This window comes from Chrysemys picta, chromosome 10 (assembly GCF_011386835.1).
Source record: "Chrysemys picta bellii isolate R12L10 chromosome 10, ASM1138683v2, whole genome shotgun sequence".
Lineage (NCBI taxonomy): Eukaryota > Metazoa > Chordata > Testudines > Emydidae > Chrysemys > Chrysemys picta.
This window is the reverse complement of record NC_088800.1, coordinates 44,587,415-44,614,389: the sequence shown is the minus strand read 5'-3', so window position 1 is coordinate 44,614,389 and position 26,975 is coordinate 44,587,415. Positions and strand designations below refer to the sequence as shown.

The window sequence follows — 26,975 nt, the reverse complement described above, 5'->3', positions numbered from 1 at the left end:
GAATGCTGTTGAATATAATGTAGGCAACAAATGAAATGTCTGTTTTATGACAGAAGGCCAGGGCTGATACCACAAAGAAGGCTCTAACTTTTTTAAATGGTACAGGTGGTGAGAGGGTGGATCCAAGAATAAAGAACTGCAAACATTTCCATAAATTTCAGAAGCTCCATGATATAAGGCTTGGAAATGCACATCTCTCTGGCATTAGAGAGAGCAAAAGAGAATAGGCAGTCTTTCTAAAACACCCGTCTCCTAGTTGGTTCATCTGCTCCGATGTACATTGGGCCTTCTGGAGTTTTTTGCCATGTGTCCATTTGGCACTTAGTGTTAAGGTAGATAATTTCTGCAGATTATTTATGTAGAGTTTTCCAAATGCTCTTCCGAGCCAGGAAAAGCTCTGAATTCTGCAGCCTGCTAAACAACCAGTGGGGCCCCTCCATGACCGAGATACAAAAGGAGCGCTTAAAGATGATAACGTCATTGCGGAGAAACTAAACGAATTCTTTGCTTCAGTCTTCATGGCGGAGGATGTTAGGGAGATTCCCAAACCTTAGCCAGCTTTTGTAGCTGACAAATCTGAGGAACTATCACAGATTGAAGTGTCACTAGAGGAGGTTTTGGAATTAATTGATAAACTTAACATTAACAAGTCACCAGGACCAGATGGCATTCACCCAACAGTTCTGAAAGAACTCAAATGTGAAATTGCGGAACTATTAACTATGGTTTGCAACCTGTCCTTTAAATCAGCTTCTGTACCCGACGACTGGAAGATAGTTAATGTAACGCCAATATTTAAAAAGGGCTCTAGAGGTGATCCCGGTAATTACAGACTGGTAAGTCTAATGTCGGTACTGGGCAAATTAGTCGAAACAATAGTAAAGAATAAAATTGTCAGACACATAGAAGAACATAAATTGTTGGGCAAAAGTCAACATGGTTTCTGTAAAGGGAAATCGTGTCTTACTAATCTATTAGAGTTCTTTGAAGGGGTCAACAAACATGTGGACAAGGGAGATCCAGTGGACACAGTGTACTTAGATTTCCAGAAAGCCTTTGACAAGGTCCCTCACCAAAGGCTCTCACGTAAATTAAGTTGCCATGGGATAAAAGGGAAGGTCCTTTCATGGATTGAGAACTGTTTAAAAGACAGGGAACAAAGGGTAGGAATTAATGGTAAATTCTCAGAATGGAGAGGGTAACTAGTGGTGTTCCCCAAGGGTCAGTCCTAGGACCAGTCCTATTCAACTTGTTCATAAATGATCTGGAGAAAGGGGTAAAAAACGAGGTGGCAAAGTTTGCAGATGATACTAAACTGCTCAAGATAGTTAAGACCAAAGCAGACTGTGAAGAACTTCAAAAAGATCTCACAAAATTAAGTGATTGGGCAACAAAATGGCAAATGAAATTTAATGTGGATAAATGTAAAGTAATGCACATTGGAAAAAATAACCCCAACTATACATACAATATGATGGGGGCTAATTTAGCTACAACAAATCAGGAAAAAGATCTTGGAGTCATCGTGGATAGTTCTCTGAAGAGGTCCACGCAGTGTGCAGAGGCGGTCAAAAAAGCAAACAGGATGTTAGGAATCATTAAAAAGGGGATAGAGAATATATTATTGCCCTTATATAAATCGATGGTCTTCTCACATTTTGAATACTGCGTACAGATGTGGTCTCTTCATCTCAAAAAAGATATATTGGCACTAGAAAAGGTTCAGAGAAGGACAACTAAAATGATTAGGGGTTTGGAACGGGTCCCATATGAGGAGAGATTAAAGAGGCTAGGACTTTTCAGCTTGGAAAAGAGGAGACTAAGGGGGGATATGATAGAGGTATATAAAATCATGAGTGTTGTGGAGAAAGTGAATACGGAAAAGTTATTTACTTGTTCCCATAATACAAGAATGAGGGGTTACCAAATGAAATTAATAGGCAGCAGGTTTAAAACAAATAAAAGGAAGTTCTTCTTCACACAGCGCACAGTCAACTTGTGGAACTCCTTACCGAGGAGGTTGTGAAGGCTAGGACTATAACAGCGTTTAAAAGAGAACTAGGTAAATTCATGGAGGTTAAGTCCATTAATGGCTATTAGCCAGGATGGGTAAGGAATGATGTCCCTAGACTCTGTTTGTCAGAGGGTGGAGATGGATGGCAGGAGAGAGATCACTTGATCATTACCTGTTAGGTGCACTCCCTCTGGGGCACCTGGCATTGGCCACTGTCGGTAGACAGGATACTGGACTAGATGGACCGTTGGTCTGACCCAGTACGGCCGTTCTTATGTTCTTAAGTGACCCTTTCTCTAGACATTCCAGTCCTCTTTATTTCATTTTCCTCTGGTCTCTGGCTTTCCACCTATTTTTCTCTTAAAACTAGTTCTCATAATTCCTATAGCTTTTGACCAATTCCCTGATTTCTACACTGCAAGGTGGGGAGAAGTTGAAGATCAACTTAGTCTGCAGAAGAGAAGAGTGAGGGGGGATTTGATAGCAGCCTTCAACTATCTGAAGGGGGGTTCCAAAGAGAATGGAGCTAGGCTGTTCTTACTGGTGGTAGATGACAGAACAAGAAGCAATGGTCTCAAACTGCAGTGGGGGAGGACTAGGTTGGATATTAAGAAACACTATTGCACTAGGAGGGTGGTGAAGCACTGGAATGGGTTACCTAAGGAGGTGGTGGAATCTCCACCCTTAGAGGTTTTTGAGGCCCGGCTTGATAAAGCCCTGGCTGGGATGATTTAGTTGGTGTTGGTCCTGCTTTGAGCAGGGAATTGGACTAGATGACCGCCTGAGATCTCTTCCAACCCTAATATTCTATGATTCTATGATCTAAAACAAGTTCGTATTGTGGTTTAGGTGCTTTGTGGGTTTGGTCTTGTACATGTTCACAGTGACTGGATTATGAATTTCACAACTTTTGTCGTGTGGTGCCAGTGGTAAGGGACGGTTACTCACCGTTGTAACTGTTGTTCTTCGAGATGTGTTGCTCATATCCATTCCATTAGGTGTGTGCGCGCCGCGTGCACGATCGTCGGAAGATTTTTACCCTAGCAACACCGGCGGGTCGGCTGTGGAGCCCCCTAGAGTGGCGCCTTCATGGCGCTGAATATATACCCCAGCCGACCCGGCGCCCCCTCAGTTCTTTCTTGCCGGCTACTCCGACAGTGGGGACGGAGGGCGGGTTTGGAATGGATATGAGCAACACATCTCGAAGAACAACAGTTACAACGGTGAGTAACCGTCCCTTCTTCTTCGAGTGCTTGCTCATATCCATTCCATTAGGTGACTCCCAAGCCCAACTTAGGTGGTGGGGTCGGAGTGAGACATTGCTGTGTGCAAAACCGCTGATCCGAAGGCAGCATCGTCCCTGGACTGCTGCACTAGTGCATAGTGTTCTGTAAACGTGTGGACTGACGACCAAACCGCAGCTCTACAAATGTCCTGGATCGGAACTTGCGCCAGGAAAGCCGTCGAGGAAGCTTGGGCCCTCGTGGAGTGAGCGGTGAGGTGTGGTGCTGAGACACCTGCCAGGTCGTAGCAAGTCCGGATGCAAGACGTAATCCAGGAGGATAGGCGTTGTGATGAGACCGGTGAGCCTTTCATTCGGTCGGCCACTGCAACGAAGAGTTGCGTCGTCTTTCTAAAGTGCCTTGTGCGGTCAATATAGAAGGCCAGGGCCCTGCGTACGTCCAGAGAATGCAAACGTTGATCCTGGCGAGTAGCATGTGGTTTAGGGTGAAAGACCGGGAGAAATATATCCTGGTTGATATGAAATGGAGAAACCACCTTAGGGAGAAAGGCAGGATGTGGGCGGAGCTGCACTTTATCCTTATGGAAAACTGTGTAAGGGGGCTCGGATGTAAGCGCCCTGAGTTCGGAAACGCGCCTTGCTGAGGTGATGGCTACGAGGAAGGCTGTCTTCCAGGATAGGTACAAAAGTGAACAGGTGGCCAGTGGCTCGAAAGGATGACCTGTGAGCTTGGAAAGAACCAGGTTGAGGTCCCACGTCGGAACGGGCTGACGTTGTTGTGGGTACATCCGGTCTAAGCCCTTGAGGAATCTAACGACCATCGGGTTAGAGAATACCGAGGACGCGAGTTCCCCTGGATGAAAGGCCGATATAGCGGCCAGGTGAACTCTAATTGAAGATATCGCCAACCCTTGCTGTTTTAGGGAGAGGAGATATTCCAAAATGAGAGGGATAGGTGCGTGCAACGGGGACGTGGCTCGCTGTTCGCACCAACAGGAGAATCGCTTCCACTTGGCCAAGTAAGTGGTCCGTGTTGAGGGCTTCCTACTGCTCAGCAGAATCTGTTGGACAGAGTGTGAACACTGTTGCTCTGCCTGGGTGAACCATGGAGCAGCCACGCCGTGAGGTGGAGTGATTGCAGGTCGGGGTGACGCAGCCGGCCGTGGTTCTGCGTGATGAGATCCGGATACAACGGAAGCGGGATCGGTGTCTGAACCGAGAGTTCCAACAGCGTGGTGTACCAATGTTGTCTCGGCCACGCTGGAGCGACCAGAATTACCTGTGCCTGGTCTCTGCGCAATTTGAGCAGTACCTTGTGGACCAGAGGAAACGGAGGGAAGGCGTAAAACAGGTGGTCTTTCCAGGGAAGGAGAAACGCATCCGAGAGGGAGCCCGGAGCTCGACCTTGCAGGGAGCAGAACAGGTGGCACTTCCTGTTGTCTCGGGATGCAAACAGGTCTATCTGGGGAAACCCCCACCTCTGGAAGATGGAATGTATGATGTCCGGACGGATAGACCACTCGTGCGTCTGGAAGGACCTGCTGAGTCGATCCGCTAGAGTGTTCTGGACTCCAGGGAGGAACGATGCCGTGAGATGGATTGAGTGGGCGATGCAGAAGTCCCACAGGCGAATGGCCTCTTGGCATAGAATTGACGAGCGTGCCCCTCCTTGCTTGTTGATGTAGAACATGGCCGTGGTGTTGTCGATGAGAACTAACACACAGCGACCACGTAGGAGGTTGAGAAATGCCTGACACGCCAGGCGCACCGCCATCAGTTCCCGAACATTGATGTGTAGGGCTAGCTGGGGTGCAGTCCACAGGCCCTGGGTATGGTGTTCGTTGAGATGGGCGCCCCAACCCAGGGATGAAGCGTCTGTGACCAGGTGCAGAGAGGGTTGTGGGGCGTGAAACGGCATCCCTTCGCAAACCACATTGTGATCTAGCCACCATGTGAGGGAGGTCAGGACCGAATTCGGGATTGTGACCACCATATTCAGGCTGTCCCGATGTGGGCGGTATATTGATGACACCCAGGTCTGTAGTGGGCGAAGCCGAAGTCTGGCATGCCTGGTTACGTACGTGCAGGAAGCCATGTGACCCAGCAGGGTAAGGCACGACCTCACCGTGGTAGTTGGGAAGGCCTTGAGTCCTTGAATGAGGCTCGTGATGGTGCCAAAGCGGTTGTCTGGCAGGATGGCTTGTGCACGTCTGGAGTCTAGAACCGCACCGATGAATTCTATTCTCTGGGTAGGTTCTAGAGTGGATTTGTCCTTGTTGAGTAGGATACCCAACCTGTTGAATGTGTGCACTATTATGTGGACGTGATCGCGAACTTGTTCTTTGGTGCGACCGCGTACCAGCCAGTCGTCTAGGTACGGGAACACCTGTATCCCTTGCCGACGAAGGTACGCTGCCACGACAGCCATACATTTCGTGAACACCCGTGGGGCCGAGGATAGGCCGAAGGGAAGGACTGCAAATTGGTAGTGCACCCTGTTTACCACGAATCGCAGGAAGCGTCTGTGAGGCGTGTAAATAGCAATGTGAAAGTATGCGTCTTTCATGTCGAGGGCGGCGAACCAGTCTCCAGGATCGAGGGAAGGGATAATGGCCCCCAGAGAGACCATGCGGAACTTCAACTTTACTACGAATTTGTTGAGTCCGCGCAGGTCCAAGATGGGTCGCAGACCTCCTTTGGACTTGGGAATGAGGAAGTAACGGGAATAGAATCCCCTGCCCCTTAATTCCACTGGAACCTCCTCTATGGCCCCCATAGCGAGGAGCGTAGAAACTTCCTGTATAAGAAGTTGCTCGTGAGAAGGGTCCCTGAAGAGGGACGGGGAAGGGGGGGAGGAGGGGGGAAATGAAGAAAACTGGATAGCGTATCCCCTCTCCACCGTGCGGAGGACCCAACGGTCCGAAGTTATAAGGGACCAAGCACGGTGGAAGTGGGAGAGGCGATCCCGAAAGGAGGGGGCTGGATCCTGGGGGATGACTGGGGCGCCGTCCTCGACCGCACCTTCAAAAGTTCTGCCTGGGGCCTGAAGGTGGTCTAGGTGGCCCCTGGTTCTGGCCGGGTTGAGGGCCGGTCCACCTTCTTCTACCACCTCGCCCTCGCCTCCGGGCCGAGTCCTGTCTCTGACGAGGCGGGGGGGGGGTAGAAGCGCTGAGGCTGCGGCCTAAATGGCCTGCGCTGGGGGCCCACAACATGCATCCCCAGGGAGCGCATGATTGTTCTCGAGTCCTTGAGGCTCTGCAGGCGAGAGTCCGTCTTATCTGAGAACAATCCATGACCCTCAAAAGGCAGATCTTGTAGGGTTTGCTGCAGCTCCGGAGGCAAACCCGAAACCTGAAGCCAGGAGATCCTGCGCATAGCGATACCCGAAGCCAGGGTCCTCGCCGCTGAGTCTGCAATGTCCAAGGAGGCCTGCAAGGAGGTCCGAGCCACCTTCTTGCCCTCCTCTACCATGGCTCCAAACTCTTCCCTGGACTCTTGGGGAATCAACTCCTTAAACTTCCCCATAGAGTTCCAGGAGTTGAAATTGTAGCGGCTCAGTAGCGCCTGTTGGTTCGCCGCTCTAAGTTGTAGCCCTCCGGCTGAGTAAACCTTACGGCCAAACAGATCTAGCCGCTTAGCCTCTTTTGATTTAGGCGCTGCAGCCTGCTGGCCGTGGCGCTCTCGTGCATTCACTGATTCCACCACCAGTGAACACGGTTGGGGGTGGGTATACAAGTACCCATAGTCCTTAGACGGGACAAAGTATTTTCTTTCCACCCCTCTCGCTGTGGGTGGAATGGAGGCAGGAGTTTGCCATATTGTATCCGCATTCGTTTGGATCGTGCGGATCAGAGGTAACGCCACCCTCGATGGGGCATCTGCTCCAAGGATATTCACGATCGGGTCGTGCACCTCCACTATCTCCTCCGCCTGCAGGTCCATATTACGGGCCATCCTACGCAGGAGATCCTGGTGAGCCCGAAGATCTATCGGAGGGGGACCCGTACAAGAAGTGCCCGCCACTGCCTCATCCGGAGAGGAGGAAGAGGATGCCTCCGGTGGCACTGGATCCAAGGGGGGGTCCTGATCCCCCTGCTCTTGGGCCGGGGCATCACCTGCACTTGGGACCATGGTGTCAGGTGGCGTGGACACGGAAGCCTCCATGCCTCCTGGCGGAGGCCGAGAGATGGTGGATTCTGGGGCCCTTCTGACCGAGTGACCCGAGCGAGAGGTCGATGGTATTGGAGCCCCTTGCTCCTGGTGGTACGCCCACGGGGTCCAAAACGACCAGTGAGATGGTCCATGAGAGTGGTCCTCTGCCATCTCCTGCCAATGGCCCAAGTTTCGTTCCTCGGCTTGCCCTTGAGGGGGGTATGCCGATCTCGACAGGTCCTCCGAGGAGCGAGACACCGATCTAGACGGCCATGGCGGTGCCGAGAGCGTCGAGACGATCCCCGTGGGCTGCGGTGCCGCACGGTGCCGGTCCGGAGATGATCTATCTCTGTGCGGTGCCGGCGATCGGTGCCGGGACCGCGACCGGTGCCGATGACCTCGTCGGTGCCGGGAGTCGGATCTGGACCTCGACGAGGACCTGGAGTATGCCCGGTGCCGGGAGCGGCCCCTCGACGTTGAGCGTCGACCGTAGCGGTGCCGAGAACTACGTCTGGATGTCGAACGGTGCCGACGATCATATCGGTGCCGAGACGTAGAGCGGCGCCGCGAAGAAGATCTTGGCCGCGAGTACGACCGGTGCCGAGACGATATTCGGTGCCGGGACTGCGAGCGGCGTGGGGACCTGCTTCGGGACCTGGATCGGTGCCGAGGTTCCAGCCCTTGTGATGGAGGGCGCATCAAGGCAGGTTTCCCTCTCGACTGGACCGGGCGAGTCAACGGTGCAGTCGGTGCCGGTTGTTGAGGCGGTGCCGGCTCCGTGAGAGCTATTAAGTCTCTCGCCGCCGCGAAGGTCTCTGGCGTCGACGGGAGACACTGTATCACCGCCGGCCTCGGTGGAGACGCTATTTGCACCGGACTCAACGGCCTCGGCGCCGGAGTCGACGGTGCTGGAGGCACCTGTTTTCGTTGCTCCACCGGCGGACGCGGCTCTACCCCCGGCACTGGGGGAGCCGGCGTCTTCGGCACGGACGTCCCCGTCTTATGGGCTTTTTTATGCCCTGGGGATAATGACCGGCGCCGAGGCACTTGCTGTGCTTGCGGTGCCGACGAGGTCCGGTGCCGGGGAGGCTTGTCTGACGCCACTCGCGTGGTCGTCATAGCCGGTGCCGCCGGGGCACTGCGCACCGAGGTGCTAGGCGCCGGAGCCTGGCCCGTAGAAGGAGTGTCCGGGCTAAGTGCCGCCTCCATCAGGAGTTGCCTGAGCCGAAAGTCCCGCTCCTTCTTCGTCCTTGGTTTGAAGGCCTTACAGATCTTGCATTTATCTGTTTGGTGGGACTCTCCCAGGCACTTCAAACAGGAGTCGTGCGGGTCGCTCGTGGGCATAGGCTTAGCGCAGGAGGCGCACTGCTTGAAGCCGGGAGCGTTGGGCATGAGCCCGGCCCCGCGGCCGGGGGAGAAAGGGGGAGACGACCCCCTTAATCCCCTGAACTACAATAACAACTAGAACAACTTTAAAACTATTTAACTATAAACACTAGAACTACAACTATAACTATAACTGCGAATGACTAACGAAGCTAGGGAGAGTGGAGAACAGCTAAGCAGCGCTCCACAGTTCCAACGACCGTCAGGGGCGGTAAGAAGGAACTGAGGGGGCGCCGGGTCGGCTGGGGTATATATTCAGCGCCATGAAGGCGCCACTCTAGGGGGCTCCACAGCCGACCCGCCGGTGTTGCTAGGGTAAAAATCTTCCGACGATCGTGCACGCGGCGCGCACACACCTAATGGAATGGATATGAGCAAGCACTCGAAGAAGAATGAATTTACCTGAAGGAGCTCCATATCTAGCAAAATGGTATCAACAGAAACAGTTAATCACAATAGCTCAGTATATCTTGCTTTATTTTTCAATTACTTGGAATTCTGGCATCAGCTTGGCTTATGATGTCTGTCAGAGTCTCTCTCATTTGTGCACATTGGCCTTCAGCTTGATAAATCTTTTTTATATCTTAAAATGATTGTTTGCACAGCTCACTAATAAGGATAAAACATAACATCTCCCCCCCCAAATAAAAATAACAAATTAAATGGACAGCTTTTGGGAATGCTTAGGGGGTGAACAAATTGAAATGTATGGTCGAGTGGGCTATCAGAAGGCTAATACTGGCTAAATAACATCCTGGGACAAAAATTGTTAAATTGGAGGAAACAGTCTTGGACAGAGAACTGTGGAATTATTCTGACGCAGTCCCATGAAAGCACATTGTTAACTTCATTTGTTCTGACAAAGTTATTGCAGATATGTAGAACTCCATCTATAAAACTATTAATGTTACACACATATGCTTTATCTCTTACAGCTCTATGTGGGAGGAAATGCTGCCCTAATTGGTCAGAAACTTGCAAGAAATCCAAACCTGAAGGTAAGTGTCTCAAAAACCTGGTTTTATTTAATTGTTTGTAATCAGGCTCCAAACCACTTGTATGTATATTCTGGGGATCACACCACAAGATTATGTTCCTTATTGGAAGCTGAGTCTGACCCAGCACAAGTGCTTGTTACGCTACACAAAGAGGAAATGTATCTGGTTTGTAAGCTTCTCTATATCCAATATATTTTGTCTTAATAATAACATTCTTTTTGCTGTATCCCGTGAGTTAGTCTTTCTATCACCACTGATTATGTATTGACATGGTCTTTAATAGACCAAATATGCATGATTGGTTGGTCTTGGTCCTCCTCTAATTTCTGCTATCCTGTAGGATAGGTCTATGAAATTCAAGAATGCTTTATGGTGCAGTGAGTAGGAGTCAGATTGTTTGTTTGAAACAAATTCACCCATGGGTGTATTTGATGGCTCTTGGTATGGTACTGTGGAGCAACTGCTACACTTCCTGTTTTAGTCCTGTGATGCCTGAAGTTGGGGTTTCCATACAATACAAAATACAGATATTCATTCTAAGCAATATTGTTTCATATAGAAATTTAGCTATATTGATAAGCATATTAAGTCACTGGGTGAATGTACTAGCAATTCACCATGGTTTCAGGTCTCATCTAAGGAAACACTTCAAATTTAGAAGGTATTTCTAATAGGCATTTTTTCATGTAACAGTTATTGCACAGTTTAGCAGTCTTTGGAGAGTGTCCCTCCCCCACCCTCTTTCTTAGACTGTATTGGAATATTAAGGGTGCTGCAAGTAGGAACAGATGTGCATTATTGGAATAGTCTTGAGAAACTTGTACAGCAGTTGATCATCAGCCCCTCTTTTTAATGAAACTGGTAGCCATGATTCAAATCTTTAAAAAAATAAATTAAAAAATTAAAAAACAAGCCTTGAGAAACTATTGTGCACTGTCTGCATACATGCCCCTCCTGCCCCCCATCATTACTGCTAAGCAAACAGGTGAGTCAATCTGGGAGCAGTCAGAGTGACTTTGTTACCTTCAGAAAAATATGAAGAGTGCTACTTAACATGAGTACAGAGAAGATGATTACAGATTTTGCTCATAGAGGACATGCCACTGCATCCTTGTTTAGATTGTGTTTTGTTTTGTTTCTAGATCCTTCTTTGTGGTCCAGTTGGTCCTAAACTCCATGAACTACTTGATGATAATGTAATTGTCCCACCAGAATCTATGCAGGAAACTGATGAATTCCACCTTATCTTGGAGTATCAAGCAGGTACTTTGAATATTGCAGTACATTGGACATTAAAGGGGTAAAAAACTGATTAGGTCTAGTTCATTGCCAAATATTTTCTACTGCAGCCCAATCAAGGATTTCCAGAGGTTTGTTTGACCCATCAACTCAAAAAAAAAAAAAAAAAAAAAAAAAAAAAACCTGCCAAAATTCCATGTAGCTATTTCATTAATCTTTGGGATTTCTTTCTGGTGTAAATTCAACCCCAGATATACAGATTCCAGAATTGGAGTGGTGGTGACAAGAGGAGAGAACCAAACTGTAAAATGAGCTAGAGTAGAGAAGGCAAGGAAAAATGGTTCCATACTAAAAGTCCTACTGTACATTGAGAGAGGAAATGGTGGGAATGGAACCAACCAGCCATATTCATTTCATCAAAGCAGGCGAGTCATCTTGTCTTTTTATACTGTCTTAATTTTATCTTTTCATACAATCAGGTTCTACATCTGCTATAAGGATGTGTGGGATTGTTCAGAAGAGACAATCCCTAAGATGGTTTCCTTATTAAATAGTTCACATAGAGCATGAAAACCACTGCAATAACAGTACCTTTCCCGTTGCACGGTGTTCCCCCTTAAATTAGAGGATTGTATTTAGTCATTTGGGAGACCTCTGAGGAAAACCTGGACATGGCAGTAACGATTCACTAAGTGGCACTGTGCCCCTGAACCAGATGCCCCAGAGTCATGACTTGGGCACTGTGTTCCTAGAGAGTGCCATCTTTGAAATGCAGTATAAAACCAAACTATTGATCCTTTGTGGTCATTGTATCATCTGGTAAATATGCTGATCGGATCCTAACCTGGGGGCATTACATCTTGCCTCTTAAACTTCCACCTGTGGTTTCAGTTGAAGAAGCTATTCTTCACTTTCCTTCCTAAAACCTGTTGTGTATTTTCGCTGATACAGAATAACTGCCATATTCCATTCCCAGTGTTTTTGCTTCAATGATCGATGATACCACTGTAGTCTGTAAATTGTTTTAGGATCTTTCTGGATGAAGGGGCTATGCCAAGAAGCCCTGCACCTAGTTATTAACGTTGCCTGTTCTCATTATGTTTTCCTCCCTGTCTAGCTCTTTGTATGTCCCAGTAGTAGGTCTGTATTGGTAGGTGGTGGCCACTTGCATAGAACCGGACATCTAGCTACCTGTGAATGGGTCTTCTGACAGAGGAGATCACCAATCCAGAGCTTCTTTACTTGTCTTTTAGATTGTCTTTAGCTTTGGAAATATTTTCAGGAACTGATGCTGTACCACAGCCTGTTAGATTTAACTGTAATGAAAAATATACTGGCATAAACCTGCCTCTCAAGTTGAAGTGGCTTCGGCTTCCCAGTAGTAGATCTGACTTAGTAGAAGTCTGTTGTAGGGCACCAATTTACAGGTGAGACAATTGTCCTGTTTTTTCCCAAACTTTCAGAGATTTAAAAAAACAAAACCTGTGCACTGTGGTGGTGAAGTATCAAGGTGATAGATACCTTATTCAAAACTCAAAGGTGTTTCTGGTTTTATTATGTATTTTAAAGCTTTCTGCATGTCAGTAAACTTAAGAACTGTGTAAGTTATCAGTATTAGCAGCTGTCAGTGTTGGAGCTAATCTGGTAGCTCCATCCGTTCTGTGAGCTGCGATAGCCTGCTAGGTGAACAATCATCTTAAACTGTTTTGAAACTCTTTTTTTCCTTTGAACTGTGGTCCCTATAAATGCTGTATCCTGCTCCAATGCTGCAATATTGCTGTCCTATCAGATTTCACTCAGAGCTATGTATCTCTGTGTGCTGTAAGCTGAGAAATGTAAATAGTCTCACCATTGCCCTAAAACAGTATTAGCTTAGAAGGTTTGATTAGAAGTGTGCATCCTAAGCAACGTTTATGGGTATAATTACAAAACACCTGGACTTCTATGTTAACATTAAAATAGACTGACAGCCTTCCTGAGTTCAAAAAGAGGGCACCATATAGTCTGAACTCTTTCTGCATATGGCTACCTGTAACCCAAGGACTAAGACTACTTGGCTTTCTTTTGCATAGTGGCAATGAACAAGACAACGAGTGACAGCTGTCTTTTCCAAACAGAAACTGAGCAGGACTTTCATAGGTATCTGAAATGCTGCATGTGTGGTTAAAAAGTTTACTCTGTTGTAGCAGCAGGCTCCAGAATGACCTCAACACTTACAAAAGCCTATGCTAATTAAACTCTCTAGTACTTCCCTTTTTATTGCATCCTGTTTGTATGAACTGAGAGCTTTCTTTCTCAAAGTTTTCTTCCTCCAGAACTCTCGATATGGGCCAGCTAACCACAGTTGACATGTCTTTGTCTCATAGCCAATGGAAAACACGCTGCTTGCTTTGTGTGGATCTTGCATGTATGAAGTACACATTCCATGTGGATAATGGGCACCTTTGTCTTCTCCTAGATGCTGCTTTGGTGTGAAATGCACTGCTTTGTAGTTCCCTTGTGGGAACCAGTTGAGCTATGGATGTTGTGTCCTCCATAGACCTTAACATACTGCACTGTGAAGCTCTTTATAACATTTTTCTGATGGGCAACTTGAGTTAAATCCAGTGTTGTTGGCTAGATGTCGGCATGAAAACAGCCTAACTAGACACTGATTTCATCCTCCATCAGTCTGTAAGATCTGAGCAAACAAACTCACTCACTGGCTCTCAGGCCTGGAGGTTCTCTCCCTGATTACTTCATAAATGCTCCTGCTTTGGGCAACTTTCAGTCTCGTAATCTTTCCTCTCTTCAAATTGCAGGTAGCAATACAAGTAACACTTTTTGTCCTTCCACCCCGCTCTATCCCTACATTCCCCGCCACAACCCATTTACCATAGGTGGTGTATGGATTTTTTTTTTTTGTGTACTCCAGGGTTGAGGTTATATCTGTAGACAGCTGGGAGTTAGTGAACAGCTGATCAATTAGACTGTGGTTTGTATAATCTGTGTCCCTGTTAGACTCTAACACAAATTTACCTAATTTTTTCCTTTACCTCAGTGTTCAGAGGTACCCAGTAGGGATGGGTGGAACCATTTTGTATATATATATTCAGGCCTAAATATGACGCACAACTCAAGTGTCAAGTATTGATCAGGTGGTCAAACTCTGCCTAGCTAGGTCTCTAGGGAGTCATGACTGCTCTGATTGATGCTGGGATTCCAGTGAGGATCCAGAAACTATCTTGTAGTTATTTGGCTTAATTGTTTTATTGTTGATTGGGGGATTTCTTCCTAGGTGAAGAATGGGGACAGTTGAGAGCTCCCAATGCGAACCGCTTTATTTTCTCCCATGACCTATCAAATGGAGCCATGAACATGCTGGAGGTGTTTGTGTCCAGCCTGGATGAGTTTCAGCCAGACCTTGTAGTGCTCTCAGGGCTTCACATGATGGAAGGGCAGAGCAGGGAAGTGCGTGAGAAGAGACTTCTGGAGGTAAGAACCTGAGCACTGTACAATCTCCTTAATTCCAGCCCCAGTAAACACTGTAGCACAGGGTGTTGACTTCCTGAGAATTCAGCATGCAGTTAAAGGATGTCTTTGCTCGATTTGCCTGCTTCTCTTCCTCCTATCATGGGCCAAAGACTTGTAATCTGAAACAGTACAGCTAACATCATGAGCTCTAGTTTTATGGGTTGGTTGAGATCCTCTAACACTGACATTACTGTTTGTTGGATCCAGTGGAGTCTTGATAGAAGAAGCTGCCACTCTGGTGGCTAGACTGTGGTGGATTTATCTAGTTATTGGAGCCTCATCCAGTGGCTGAATGCACTGTGTTCCATCCCACGTTAGCATAGTCAAGGCTGCAACTGAGACCCCTGTATTCTGTAGGCAGTAGCTGTGTCAGGTAATCCAAAAGGGATTCTTTCCTGCTTGAAGCAGAAGCTGCACTGAGCCTCTCTTGAGTGGAAGTTGCTGTTTGTTTATCTTACAGCTGCAAAGAGTCCTGTGGCACCTTATAGACTAACAGATGTATTGGAGCATGAGCTTTCATGGGTGAATACCCACTTTGTCGGATGCATGCTCCAATACGTCTGTTAGTCTATAAGGTGCCACAGGACTCTTTGCTGCTTTTACAGATCCAGACTAACACGGCTGCCCCTCTGATATCTTACAGCTGACTGCCTCCTGATTCATCTGTTCTCTTGTGCTTCAGGAACAAGCATTTGGGGCTGCTTCATGTCTGGAAAGTCTTTTGCATTGGGCAGTTAGACGAATGCGGGATTGGATCTAGATTATGGTCTGATGCTGTTGTGCTCTGAGATTCAGAAAGCTAGAGGCTGCTCCTATTTCTTCCTCTGAGCAACGTAGTCTTTTTGCCAGCTAGATCATTTAGAAATAGAAATCTGACTGCATCCAGACATGAGCAGGTTAGGGTGCCTATATTTGAGCCCAAAAGCTTTTATTCATTCTGTTTCTTAAAGATGTCTTGCCTTTCCTTCTGCAGGCTGTGACTTCCATCTCTGATATCCCCACTGATATCCCCATACATCTGGAATTGGCCAGTATGACTGACCAGGATCTCATGAGCAAGATTATGAATCAGGTAAGCAAAATGACAGGACATGCCCACTTCACTCTCTGTCTGTACTCCATCATTGGTGCAGCACACAGACTGACTGGTGGGTGATCATAAATGGAAATTTAGGATTGGGGTTGCCTCTTCTGAGAGCAATGAGTATCTTGGGTTTAAAGCCTGCAGAGCCATTTTGTACTTGTATTCCGGCCAAGGTCACTGCTCTGCTGAGGTTCCCACACCCACTCAACAGTGCATTAACAGGAGAAGTGTAACGATCTATGTTTTCATAATTGGTAGTAGACAGAGTGTTTTCTTCAGTATAAAGGGAATATCTGTCTTGGAAACACCTTAATGGAATATCCTACTGAGAGGATATCAACCGATGTTCTCAGCCAATCAACACTCTGTTTTCCTAAATGTTCTGAGGTCAGCGTTAGGTGATGTGTGCAAAAATGAATGTACTCAGCAGCTGAAGTTGCATGATTTACTGTAGGGAAACACTTGGATTCTACTGCCTTGTTGCTCACAGCTATAAACCTCCTTTGCAACTGCAGTAGGGAAATGAAACAAGAACTCTCTGTAGATTCAGATGATTTGACATGAGTAATCTCAGACAGTTGTTTCAGATTTAGCAGCCCTATAGCTTTCTTATAGAACCATGATTTGAACTGGAGCTGGTTTTAAAAAAAATACTTAGGATTCTGAAGCTTCTTTCATATGTTTTTGCATACATACAACTCAATGCTCCCTCATTTAAAGGGATGTCACTCCTTTTAGTCCCCAAGTTACATATGTTTTGGCTTGGAAGGATTAGATTTTTATTTTAAAATGTCAATAAACATAAATTTGACTGTGCATGCACAAACTGACATACTTCCATCCATGATCATCAAAATTTACAGACAGGCAAAGTAAGAAAAATGCTGCTTGAGAAATTATTAGTTTGATTTAAGGCTGTTTACTTTGTATATTTGGACATGCGATGTTGACAATGTGTGTTTTAATGGTTATAAAGTTTTTTAACTTTTTTGAATCTCAACATCCGCTGTCATTAAATAAATGGTTGAGCCCCCCCCACCCCCCAATTTTCTATAACTATGAACATTTAAATTACTGAAGGTAAAAATAAATGTTTAAAACCCATAATTTTGCACAATTGTGAACATTTAAATAGATACAAATCTAAAAAACCTTAAAAATCAACATTATCTGTCAGTATTATCTGTCAAAATTATAGGGGAAAAACTGAAATCTGCCAAGCCTACCTATGTTTCATATGGATTTCGTATTCTGTTGCTTTCATTGTTGAAAGTTATTTATATTGGAAATAAAATGACGAAATTTAGGCTACAGAAACTTATCTACGCTGAAGGAATGAATTCCACAGCATGTTACATTTCTTGCATGAATAATTATTTTGTGTCCCTTATTTTGGATCTTTGTCAGACGTTGTGTCCCACATTTGGGCCTTGACAGATTGACCCATCTCTTCCAAACTGCTGCACAGCTGTATTAAGAGGAGTGAATTTGGGGTTTTTTTTGTATTCCTGTAGTAAAAGTGAGTAGAGTCTTGGGTGGATGTTTTTTAGTTGTATTCTGATCTTGCTCCTCTCAGATAAGGGCAAAGCTAACTGACCCCAGCTTGGACATGATTTCTGTCCCCTCCACAGCCTCGGTTGTCACTGAAACCTTCCCCTTCCTTTTCTCCACATGTATTCAGTTGGAAGTAGAATGCCTGGCTTCTTCTATTGCCTTAGTATAAATCAGTTGGATAGGGTGCTTGTGCAGAGAAATATGCGTCAACCTTCCCAAGAAACCAAATTTATTTCCTCCCCGTGTGCACACAATCTGTGGCCCTAAGGGCCAGGAGACCCCACCTCCACTCCGTTATGCACAATAGCTAAGAGTGTACTGTGACAACATAATATTTTTAAAATTAGGAAGCTGGGAAATCTGATTCTACCTCTAAGTCTGAAGAAAAACTGTCGTTCATTCTGTTTCTGTTAGCAGGTCTTCCCCCTGGTGAACTCTGTCGGGCTAAATGAACAGGAGCTGCTGTTCCTCACCCAGTCAGCCTCTGGTCCTCATGCCTCCCTTGGTTCCTGGAATGGAGTTCCAGATGTGGGCATTGTCAGTGACATCCTTTTCTGGATCCTGAAGAAGCATGGAAGGAACATGGACAAGGCATCTGATCTTACCCGCATCCACTTCCACACACTGGCCTATCACATTCTGGTTACAGTGGATGGGTATTGGGGCAACCAGATAGCTGCTGTGGCTGCTGGAGCCAGAGTGGCAGGGACACAGGCTTGTGCAACTGAAACTATTGTTACTGACAGAGTCTTTCTTAAAGCTCCCTTGGAGTTTGTGACCTCCCGTACAGAGGCACCCTCCAAAATCTCTTTAAATCCAGGTGATCCAGTGGCACACTGGCACAGAGAGGGAATCTCATTCCATTTCACCCCTGTTTTGGTGTGTAAAGATCCCATCCGGACCGTGGGACTTGGAGATGCTATTTCAGCTGAAGGACTCCTATATTCAGAACTATACCCTCAGTAGGCTATGGAAACGAGACGCCTTTTTCTCCAAGAATATAGTGTCTGAGGAAATATGGTGTTCTCAAGGGGATTTCAGACAGTAAGGTGGGGGGTGGAATTTGGGATATTAAACAGTCTCTGGATATTATCTGAGAAGAGCCAAAGAATATATTCTAACCACTTGGCAGTGACTTGAGAGTGTTTCTCATGTAAATGTAAAAGTTGTAGGATTTTAATTCAGAGACTGGCTTTTTGTCTTTGTCTTAAGCATGTCGGGAGGAGGGAAACTGATACCAAAATCCCTGTTTGGAACAGAGTTGCTGATTGTTAATTTAAGCCAGTCGTGTCTATAGTGCTTGAAAGCAAGGCAGCCAGACAGAATTTCATGCTTATGAATCCCAGGGAGTACACAGCAGTCCTCAGCCCTGTCTTGCTTCTGATAAAGCAAAAATAAAAGGCTCTTGCATTATCTCCTAGCAGCATATTGCTACATGGCAAGAGCAACCCTTCCACTTGCTCAGTATTGTGATCATATCGCTTATTGACAAAATTACCTCTCAACCTCAGCACCCCAAGCATAGGAGGGAGCCAGAGTGTAAGCAGCTGAAATGTGATACGTACTGTACATATTCCCTAAATGCACAGAGCTGGAGAGAGCTTTACTGGAAGCTCTGTAAATTGTTTTAGGTATCTGTGTAGCTGGGGATGAGAGACTGAACACACACAAGCTCCTTTTTAATTTCTGGGTAGATCAGAGTAAGATACTGAAGACCTGTCTTTTGGGAGATAGCTTAGGTGCTTGTTTACCTTAAAATTAGCCTCAAATCTAAATGTGGCTGAGTTGCACAGAAATCGCCCTGTGTTTCAGCTAGTGAGGCTCACCATTTATTCTTTGTGGTGTATGCTCATGTCAGCCTCATCCTCCAGTTTATGGATAGGCTATTGCTGATGAAGACTTGATTTATTTTTATGCTAGTGCTGTTGCATAATTTTCTTGGACCTGCATATCTTTGATTTGGAGGGGTCTTGTTCTTTCAGGTGGTCTCTGGCTAGGTAAGTCATTACTGGTTTTAAGGTAGCTGAACTGACCTGTCCTTCACATGCTAGAAATCCTCTTCCGGTACTAGTGAGAAATGCTAGGAAGACTACTTCCAGTTGAGATTGGAAGTATGTTTGGTGTGTGTAGCACAGTTTATTTATTATGAATTGCCTATCGGCATATAATTCCACTGCTTTAGGCAACCTCACAGGAACAAAGCATGTGCATCTTACTGTCAGCACCACAAGAAAATTGCCTTGTATTGTAGCATATATTTAGCTTAGCATTTTTTTTTTTTATTAAACATGTTGTTTAGAAAATCATTTTTCTCTTGGTAGCACTTGTGTTGCCTGCTTCCCTTTGAGAATTAGCTGAAACTGTAAGCCTACGCTTGCACAGAAGCAAAATACAAGTCTACTTCAGTGTTGATTGAAAACTCAATATGACTGGCATGTCTATGTAATCCAGTTTCTTTCCCCACTATAGGTATGTAAGAGTCACAACTGCAGACGTTCTGCATTCAGGAACGGATTTGTTAAGTTTAAAAATGCTGGACTCCAAAAATTTTGGTAAAGGTACAAACAATGATTATACCAAGTAGCTGCAAAATTTGCTGTGTGTGGAGTCTGAGGAAACTATGATAGGAAGAGGATGTTTTTAGTTGCCATATGAATGAAAAGTGAAACAGATTGCTGCACTCAGAAGCAGCTTTAATGAGAGACATTTTCTTAAGGGAAAAGGGGGTCTCTCTCTGTCCTTAATCTATCCAAATCATTGGACAGAATTCTACTCTTACAAACCACAATCTGTTCAGCTTGGCCATGCATTCATCTCAATTATTTAGGCCTACCACAAACATCATCAAGAAAACCAGAGTATCTGTAGTATCTAATGGAGACAGGTTAGGACTTGAATCTTTCAATTGTACCCTGCAGCATAAAGCTTGGTACAACTGAACAATTAAAAATCCATGTGTAACAATTACTCTCCAAGCCATGTCTCCTGTGTGGCACAGTAGATCTAAGGTTTGTAGCAAGGACCCTAGAGTCATGTAGCCCTGTGGGAACTGTATAAGTCAGCAGTTCACCTATTGGGGCCAAGTCTGTAAAAGCATCCCTGTCCTGTAAGGGGACCAGATTGAATTTCTTAGAGTGAATCTACCTGATATAATTGGCTGTAGTTGTGGTTGGTTGAATCTGGCAGCGCAAACCTCTTCCCACATATTGTAAAACTAGCAGAAGGTGGCTAATGCCAGTCTCTCATCATGCTGGTATTGCTGTCTGTGGAGTTTTCCTGTAGGGAAAACCAGAGGACTGATGTAACATGGACTTGTGGGTGTCACACATTTAAAATCAGATAAGCCTCAGAGGGTGCTGTGTGAGGGTATAAATTAGGAGCTGTTGCATGCCTTCCTGACACCACACAAAATGGTGTCCAGTCCACCTGTAACTACTGTTGGCTTGTGGATTCAGAGGAAACCCAGAATGGTGGAAAATTCTCTGAGGAAAGAGTCTGCAAAAGGTGAGACAAGATAATCATGATGGTCCCTATGGGCTTTAAAGTCTGAGTCTCTTCTGCATCACCAGGGCAAGAGGAAGGGACCAGCCCTGTAGCGCACATCCTACAGTTAGTGTCTCATTCTAGCTTTGCCTTGGGGTTTGATATTCATTTCAGTCAGGGGACTTGAATAAGAATTCATTGATATCCAAACTCCTCCTCCTTCAGTAAGTTGTATCTTTAGTTTTGAAGGACAGTGTTTTACCATTTTTGTAAAAAAGGCCAATTTGCTTCTTTGACTAACTGGTCTGCGGCACCTGCCATTAGGATAAATGTACATTATTGTGCAACCTTTGTGAACATAGACTGCGGGCACCAAAGCAGTAGCACTACCAAAGACCATGCATCCTGCCAATTTAGGAATTAATCCTTTGCTTATGGCAGGTGCAAATTTATTCAAAGCCAGCAAAGTATGTGGATTTTTGACCTAGAGACAAAAGAAAAATATGTACAGGCTGTTGGTTACAGAGCAAGCCTGACTGCTGTGATATTTTACACATTTCTTCCAAAAAAAGTGTCAAGACCTTAGATTTTCAGGACAAAATCTAAGATTGCATGGGCATAGGGCAGAGTACATTAAAATCCTGGAGTTTTAAAAATATTTTCAAAAAATAAATCTTAACTTAGCTATTTTGACTAACCCCATTAAATAGGCCGCTCCCATAGATCAAAACGAACACTTAAAATTCTACCCATCTTAAAGACCCAGGACCTGATTTTCTTCCCATTCAGATGAGTTTTACACTAGTTATACTAGAGATACCATAGAGATACTACTGACTTACACCCAATAGGATCTGAATTTGAGTTCATTTTAATTTAGAAACAAAACCCTGAAAAATGATCAACTAGGGAGTAAAAAGTAAAGTTTGTTAGTAAGGTTCTCTGATCCACTAATATTTCTTCCTGGGCTTTCTTGTGACCTGGCATAACTGTTACCACTTTAATATGTGCTTTGAGTTAGACCAGCTTATGATGGAACTGATGGTGCTCTTGCCATATTATGAAGCAGCCACATGATACTTTAAGGTTAGGCAGTTTAAATTAATCTCACGGGTTCACAGTTACCAAATTTGCTTAGTGAGAATAATCCTTAATCAGTATGACTTAATGGTTGATAAATGTTGCCACTATCTTCCTGGCTACCTGTTGAAAGAGCCCACACAATAACCAGCTGAAACTGGAAGGCAGCATCCTGCAGTTCCTCACTCCAGCTCCACTTAACTCAAATGTGGTTTTCCAGGCTAAACAATGGAATACACAAAACATGAGTTTCACCCAGAACATTTCTTATACATTTGTAGGGCACTGTATGTCTATGAGGGTCTCCTTCCTATATCTGATAGCAATCGTGCCAGCTCATCACCACTACTTGGTATTTTGAACTGCTTTTGTTGAGTAATAGAAGTGGAAAAATTACTCTAGCTATTCCAAATGCTGTTATTTCAGTTATCCCAGCTGCAATGTCATTATTGCCAGCTCTAACTTATACTCATCAAAGTTGTCTTATTGCTTTGAAACTTTGAGCTAGAAAATGAATCAGCAGATTTAAAAGCTGGTTTTCTTTATGAGCATTAAAAAAAAAAAATCTCCTAAACTGTAGCTTCATTTTTGTAGAAGATTAAGCCCTGTATTGTGGGCATGTGAATGAATGTTAGCCAAATGGGCTGTAAAAAAAAAAAAATCCAGTACTTGTTTCACTTTTGTGAAGGGAAGGCTGGAGTATCAAATATGCTTTAAAATAATTTTGAAACTGTTTACACCTGCATTTCTCTCTCTTCTCTATATTGCTATGAATCATGCCATGAAACCCACATAGGTAGATGATCCAAACCTTGATTAGCATTAGGCTCCTGAGCAGGACTTTCCCAGATGTTCTGTAGGCTAGGCAGTGTCTTACCTTCCAACTGCTACTGACAATACTTGACCTCAACAGCATGGCATTAAGCCAGCAGGCCTGTGGCTGTTAGTTGCTGGTTAAGGGCAAGTGCATTTGTGATATGTTCATTTCTATCGGTATCCAGCACAGAACTTGCTCAACTATACAGCTGCAAAATTTACCCTTATCCTTTCTTAAATTTGATCAAAACAATCCATCATTTAAACCTTGCTTTAAACTGTTTATTTTAAAGTCTGGCAAAAATAGCTTGTGGATCAGTGCAGGGCAGATAGCCCTTGAAGTTGCTTCACAGTGGCCTTGGTGCTGTGATCCCTGCCCTACAAGGATAGAGCTGATTCCAGACTCAGCCATTTAAATTCTAGGGCTCCATTTTTAAGGGCTGTTTTCTTGCCACATGAGTGTCACTAAACGATTTACTTTTCTTCCTGTGTCTCAGCTCTTTCCCTGTGCAATGTGGGAAAGCTAGCTAGGTCCACTCTTCACTTGATAGGCCTTTCTTTTAAAAGGAAGGGGGGGAGGGGAAAGCAGGTCCTGAAATTGTCCTATCATTTACCTTAGCTTTTAGTACCTCTCAATAGAGACTGCATCAGCTGATGGAACCTAGTCTGCTGATTTCACTCAGCTGCAGTTATGGAGATGCCAATTCTGTGTATCTGTAGACACCTGTGGCCTTTTTGTAACACTTGATGTGGTGCAACCTGTGGCGTGTGGGTTTGTCTCTCTCTCAAGAAAGTTATTTTAAGAATGGTTAAGAACTTTAAGGTATAGGCTGCTGGTTCTGGCATGTGCAACACTGAAATACAAGGCATTATAAGCAAAATAAAAGGTATTTCCTATGTTAGACTGTGAAATCCATTGGTAATGACTGTGCTCTGCCTTGGTGATTTACATGTTTTAATTATGTGTTCAACTTTCAGGAACAACTGAGTAATTATTTGCCACAGGCAGTTTTCCAATAATTTTCTGAAATATGGTGGTGGCAATTGGGAACAGACTCTTGAGAGAATGGCAAAAGCATAGCATAACCCAGTCTGATTACATTAGTAATCTGTACCAATTTCTGCATATTTTTTTCTCGGAGCTTATTAGCTGGGAAAAGAATACTATTAATTTGTAGATATCCTATTGGTTCTTTGCATTAATCTTGAGATATCTGGCATAGGTGCTGGTATACATGCATAGACCAAATTATTTTAAAGTGGTGCTGTTAAGTACTTCTGGCCCAAAACCAAGCCATTGGAGGAGGGCGGTAGGGGTGTTGCTTCTGTTTTAGAATATAGGTATCTACTTACTAGCTAATATAATACAGTGTTATTAGAATGTAGTCTACCTAAAAGCATGAAAAACACACATGCAGCAGTTGTACTCAGTCTGGATACTGCACCAAGCAGTTATCAGCAATAAGAAATGGCTGAGCAAGCCAGAGGAACTGTTGCTTCTCAAAGCAGATCCACTGCCTTTATTTTCCTTTGCACTGGGTGAGACTTACTGTTTACAACCCTTTGTCATTCACCAGACAACTAAAGCAGAGGCTACAACAAAGTACTGTATTTGAATGACAGATGTGAGAATACAGCAGAGAGATTACTAAATAGATGAGACAAGCCCCCTTCCAGCTCTGAGTGAGGTTGGGAAGTCTAAACTGGATATATGAATGGAGCTGGATCACTTCTTGCTGCCTTCTCTCTTTTCTTAATAGAATATACACACACACACACAGGGGCTTGGCTGAATTTGATTTTTTTATAGTTAGATACTGATTCTAAAAGGTTTTTTTGGATTATTAATTTAAATTTTCATAGTTGTGGGAAATTATTGGGGGTCAGAGTAATAATTTAATGACAATATTAATATTAATTAATGAGATTCAAAAGGTTAGTTACCTAAATGGCACTAATGCAAGCAATACAATACGTTTTATACACATTAAGATGGTTTTACTTGGGCTATCTAAATTTCGATCATCATAGCTGGAATTACTTTTTCATAGGTTTGTGTGTGTACAGTGAGATCACTAAGACTAATCTTTCCAAGCCTAAATACATATGTGGGGCTGGTGCCGTCTACATTGGGTTTATAACAGGAATGTTCTCAAACTACATAAGAACAGCCATCCTGGGTCAGACCAAAAGTCCATCTAGCCCAGTATCCTGTCTTCTGACAGTGGCCAGTGCCAGGTGCTTCAAAGGGAATGAACACAACAGGCAATTGTTGAGTGATCCATCCCCTGTTGTCCACTCCCAGCTTCTGGTGAACTGAGGCTAGGGACACTCAAAGCATGGTGTTGCATCCGTGCCCATCCTAGCAAATAGCCATTGATCGACCTATTCTCCATGAATTTATCTAGTTTCTTTTTTTAACCCTGTTATAGTCTTGGCCTTCACAACATCCTGTGGTAAGGAGTTCCACAGTTTGATTGCGTTGTGCGAAAAAATGCTTCCTTTTGTTTAAAACCTGCTGCCTATTAATTGACCCCTAGTTCTTGTGTTATGAGGAGTAAATAACACTTCCTTATTTACTTTCTCCACACCTCTATCATATACCCCCTTAGTCATCTCTTTTCCAAGCTGAAAAATCCAAGTCTTGTTAATCTCTCCTCCTATGGAAGCCGTTCCATACCCCTAATCATTTTTGTTGTCCTTTTCTGAACCTTTTCCAATTCCAATATATCTTTTTTGAGATGGGCCGACCACATCTGCACACAGTATTCAAGATGTGAGCATACCATGAATTTATATAGAGGCAATATGATATTTTCTGTCTTATTATCTATCCCGTTCTTAATGATTCCCAACGTTCTGTTCACCTTTTTGACTGCTGCAGCACATTGAATGGATGTTTTCAAAGAACGATCTACAACAACTCCAAGATCTCTTTGAGTGGTAACAGCTAATTTAGACCCCATCATTTTATATGTATAGTTGGGATTATGTTTTCCAATGTGCATTACTTTGCATTTATCAGCATTGAATTTCATCTGCCATTTTGTTGCCCAGGCACCCAGTTTTATGTTCTAATGAAGTTTCTTGCATAATAGCTCAAGTAGGATATAACCTTTGACCAGACTGAAATCTCAGGGAATTGTGGGATGTCAGACTTCTGTCTGTTGGGTTTCCCTGAGCAAAAGGAACAAACAGGTTGGCTATTGTATACACAGCATCTGCTATCTCAGAACCAGCAATGGGAAAGGCATATATGAAACCAGCTATGACTTTTAAAACTTAATCTGGTGTCATCCTGCATCGGGAATGGCATCTGAAGAACAAGCCGTGGCACCTAGGGGTGAATGAGCTTGTTAAAATGCAAGAGCCAAAAAGCTTCCTTAAGAACTTCTCAGGAAAGCTGCTGTTCGACAATACAAACTACTGCAGGGATTGGCAACCTTTGGCATGTGGCTCACCAGGGAAATCCGCTGGCAAGCCAGGACAGTTTGTTTACCTGCAGCGTCCGCAGGTTTGGCCGATCGTAGCTCCCACTGGTCGCGGTTTGCTGTTCCAGGCCAATGGGGGCTGCGGGAAGGGGCAGCCAGCACATCCCTTGGCCCAAGCCGCTTCCTGCAGCCCCCATTGGCCTGGAACAGCAAACCGCGACCAGTGGGAACTGCGATTGGCCGAACCTGCGGACACTGCAGGTAAACAAACCTTCCCGCCAGTAGATTTCCACAACAGGCTGCGTGCCAAAGGTTGTTGATCCCTGAACTAGCGTCTGAGCCTATCTTTTTTCCACTGTAAAATATCTGTGAAGCACTGCCACGGGGAAATTCTGTTTCTGTGCAGTTTGATTTGTGGGAGGGGAGAACACATGGGGGAATCTTCCTTGAGGTAAAATTAATGTCTTTTCTATTGTAAATATCCTGGGACATGAAGTACTTTTTATATGCTATGCTTTGATTTTTGTAGTGCATTTCTGTATAGAGTTTGTCACACTATTTTAGTAAAGCTTTTTTTCCCCAATCAGCTTACAAAGTTGTCTGTCTTCATAGAAGGGGCTCTGCCAAGTGCAAATCCATCTTCCTAGCTTGGAACAGCATGTGTGTGACTGAGTTCTAGGCTACTCTTGGCTGAAATGACAGCCTCTGCTGCATATCCTTTCCCTTAGAGCCCGACGTGGGCACAAAATTTGTATTTGCAAACATGGTCCATGGATATTCTCATCTGTGGATATAAATTTGCAGGGCTCTACTTATTCTAGCACCTGTTCTTGTGAGGTGGCTTAGCACGCCTGTCTTTTGCCTATGTGGAAGCTAGATGGGACAGTGTAAGCTGGTCTGCAGGGTGGATGTGCTTAAAAGAAGCCAGGGGCACCCCTGGCTCTAGAAATCAAACTCTCAGCTCTTTCTGACCTGCTGCTGT

The 26,975-nt window shown here is 44.8% G+C and overlaps 2 protein-coding genes across 9 annotated transcripts in view; one reads left to right on the top strand and one right to left on the bottom strand.

Annotated features, from left to right (window-relative positions):
- ADPGK (ADP dependent glucokinase) overlaps positions 1-22,484 on the top strand; it is a 40,625-nt gene extending 18,141 nt beyond the window's left edge. For 4 of the 7 annotated variants that reach the window (XM_065558578.1, XM_042851586.2, XM_024104016.3 and 1 more), the window contains 5 exons: positions 9,731-9,793; positions 10,936-11,056; positions 14,310-14,506; positions 15,519-15,617; positions 17,598-22,484. In XM_065558578.1, the coding sequence (XP_065414650.1) occupies positions 9,731-9,793; positions 10,936-11,056; positions 14,310-14,506; positions 15,519-15,617; positions 17,598-18,149 (1,032 nt within the window). In that variant the 3' untranslated portion in view covers positions 18,150-22,484. The remainder of the gene's footprint in view (positions 1-9,730; positions 9,794-10,935; positions 11,057-14,309; positions 14,507-15,518; positions 15,618-17,597) is intronic. The other 3 variants (XM_065558579.1, XM_065558580.1, XM_005281009.4) reach the window with 1 other exon arrangement.
- The window catches only part of BBS4 (Bardet-Biedl syndrome 4), a 142,194-nt gene that overhangs the window by 15,798 nt on the left and 99,421 nt on the right, over positions 1-26,975 (bottom strand). The gene's annotated exons all lie outside the window — the stretch shown is intronic.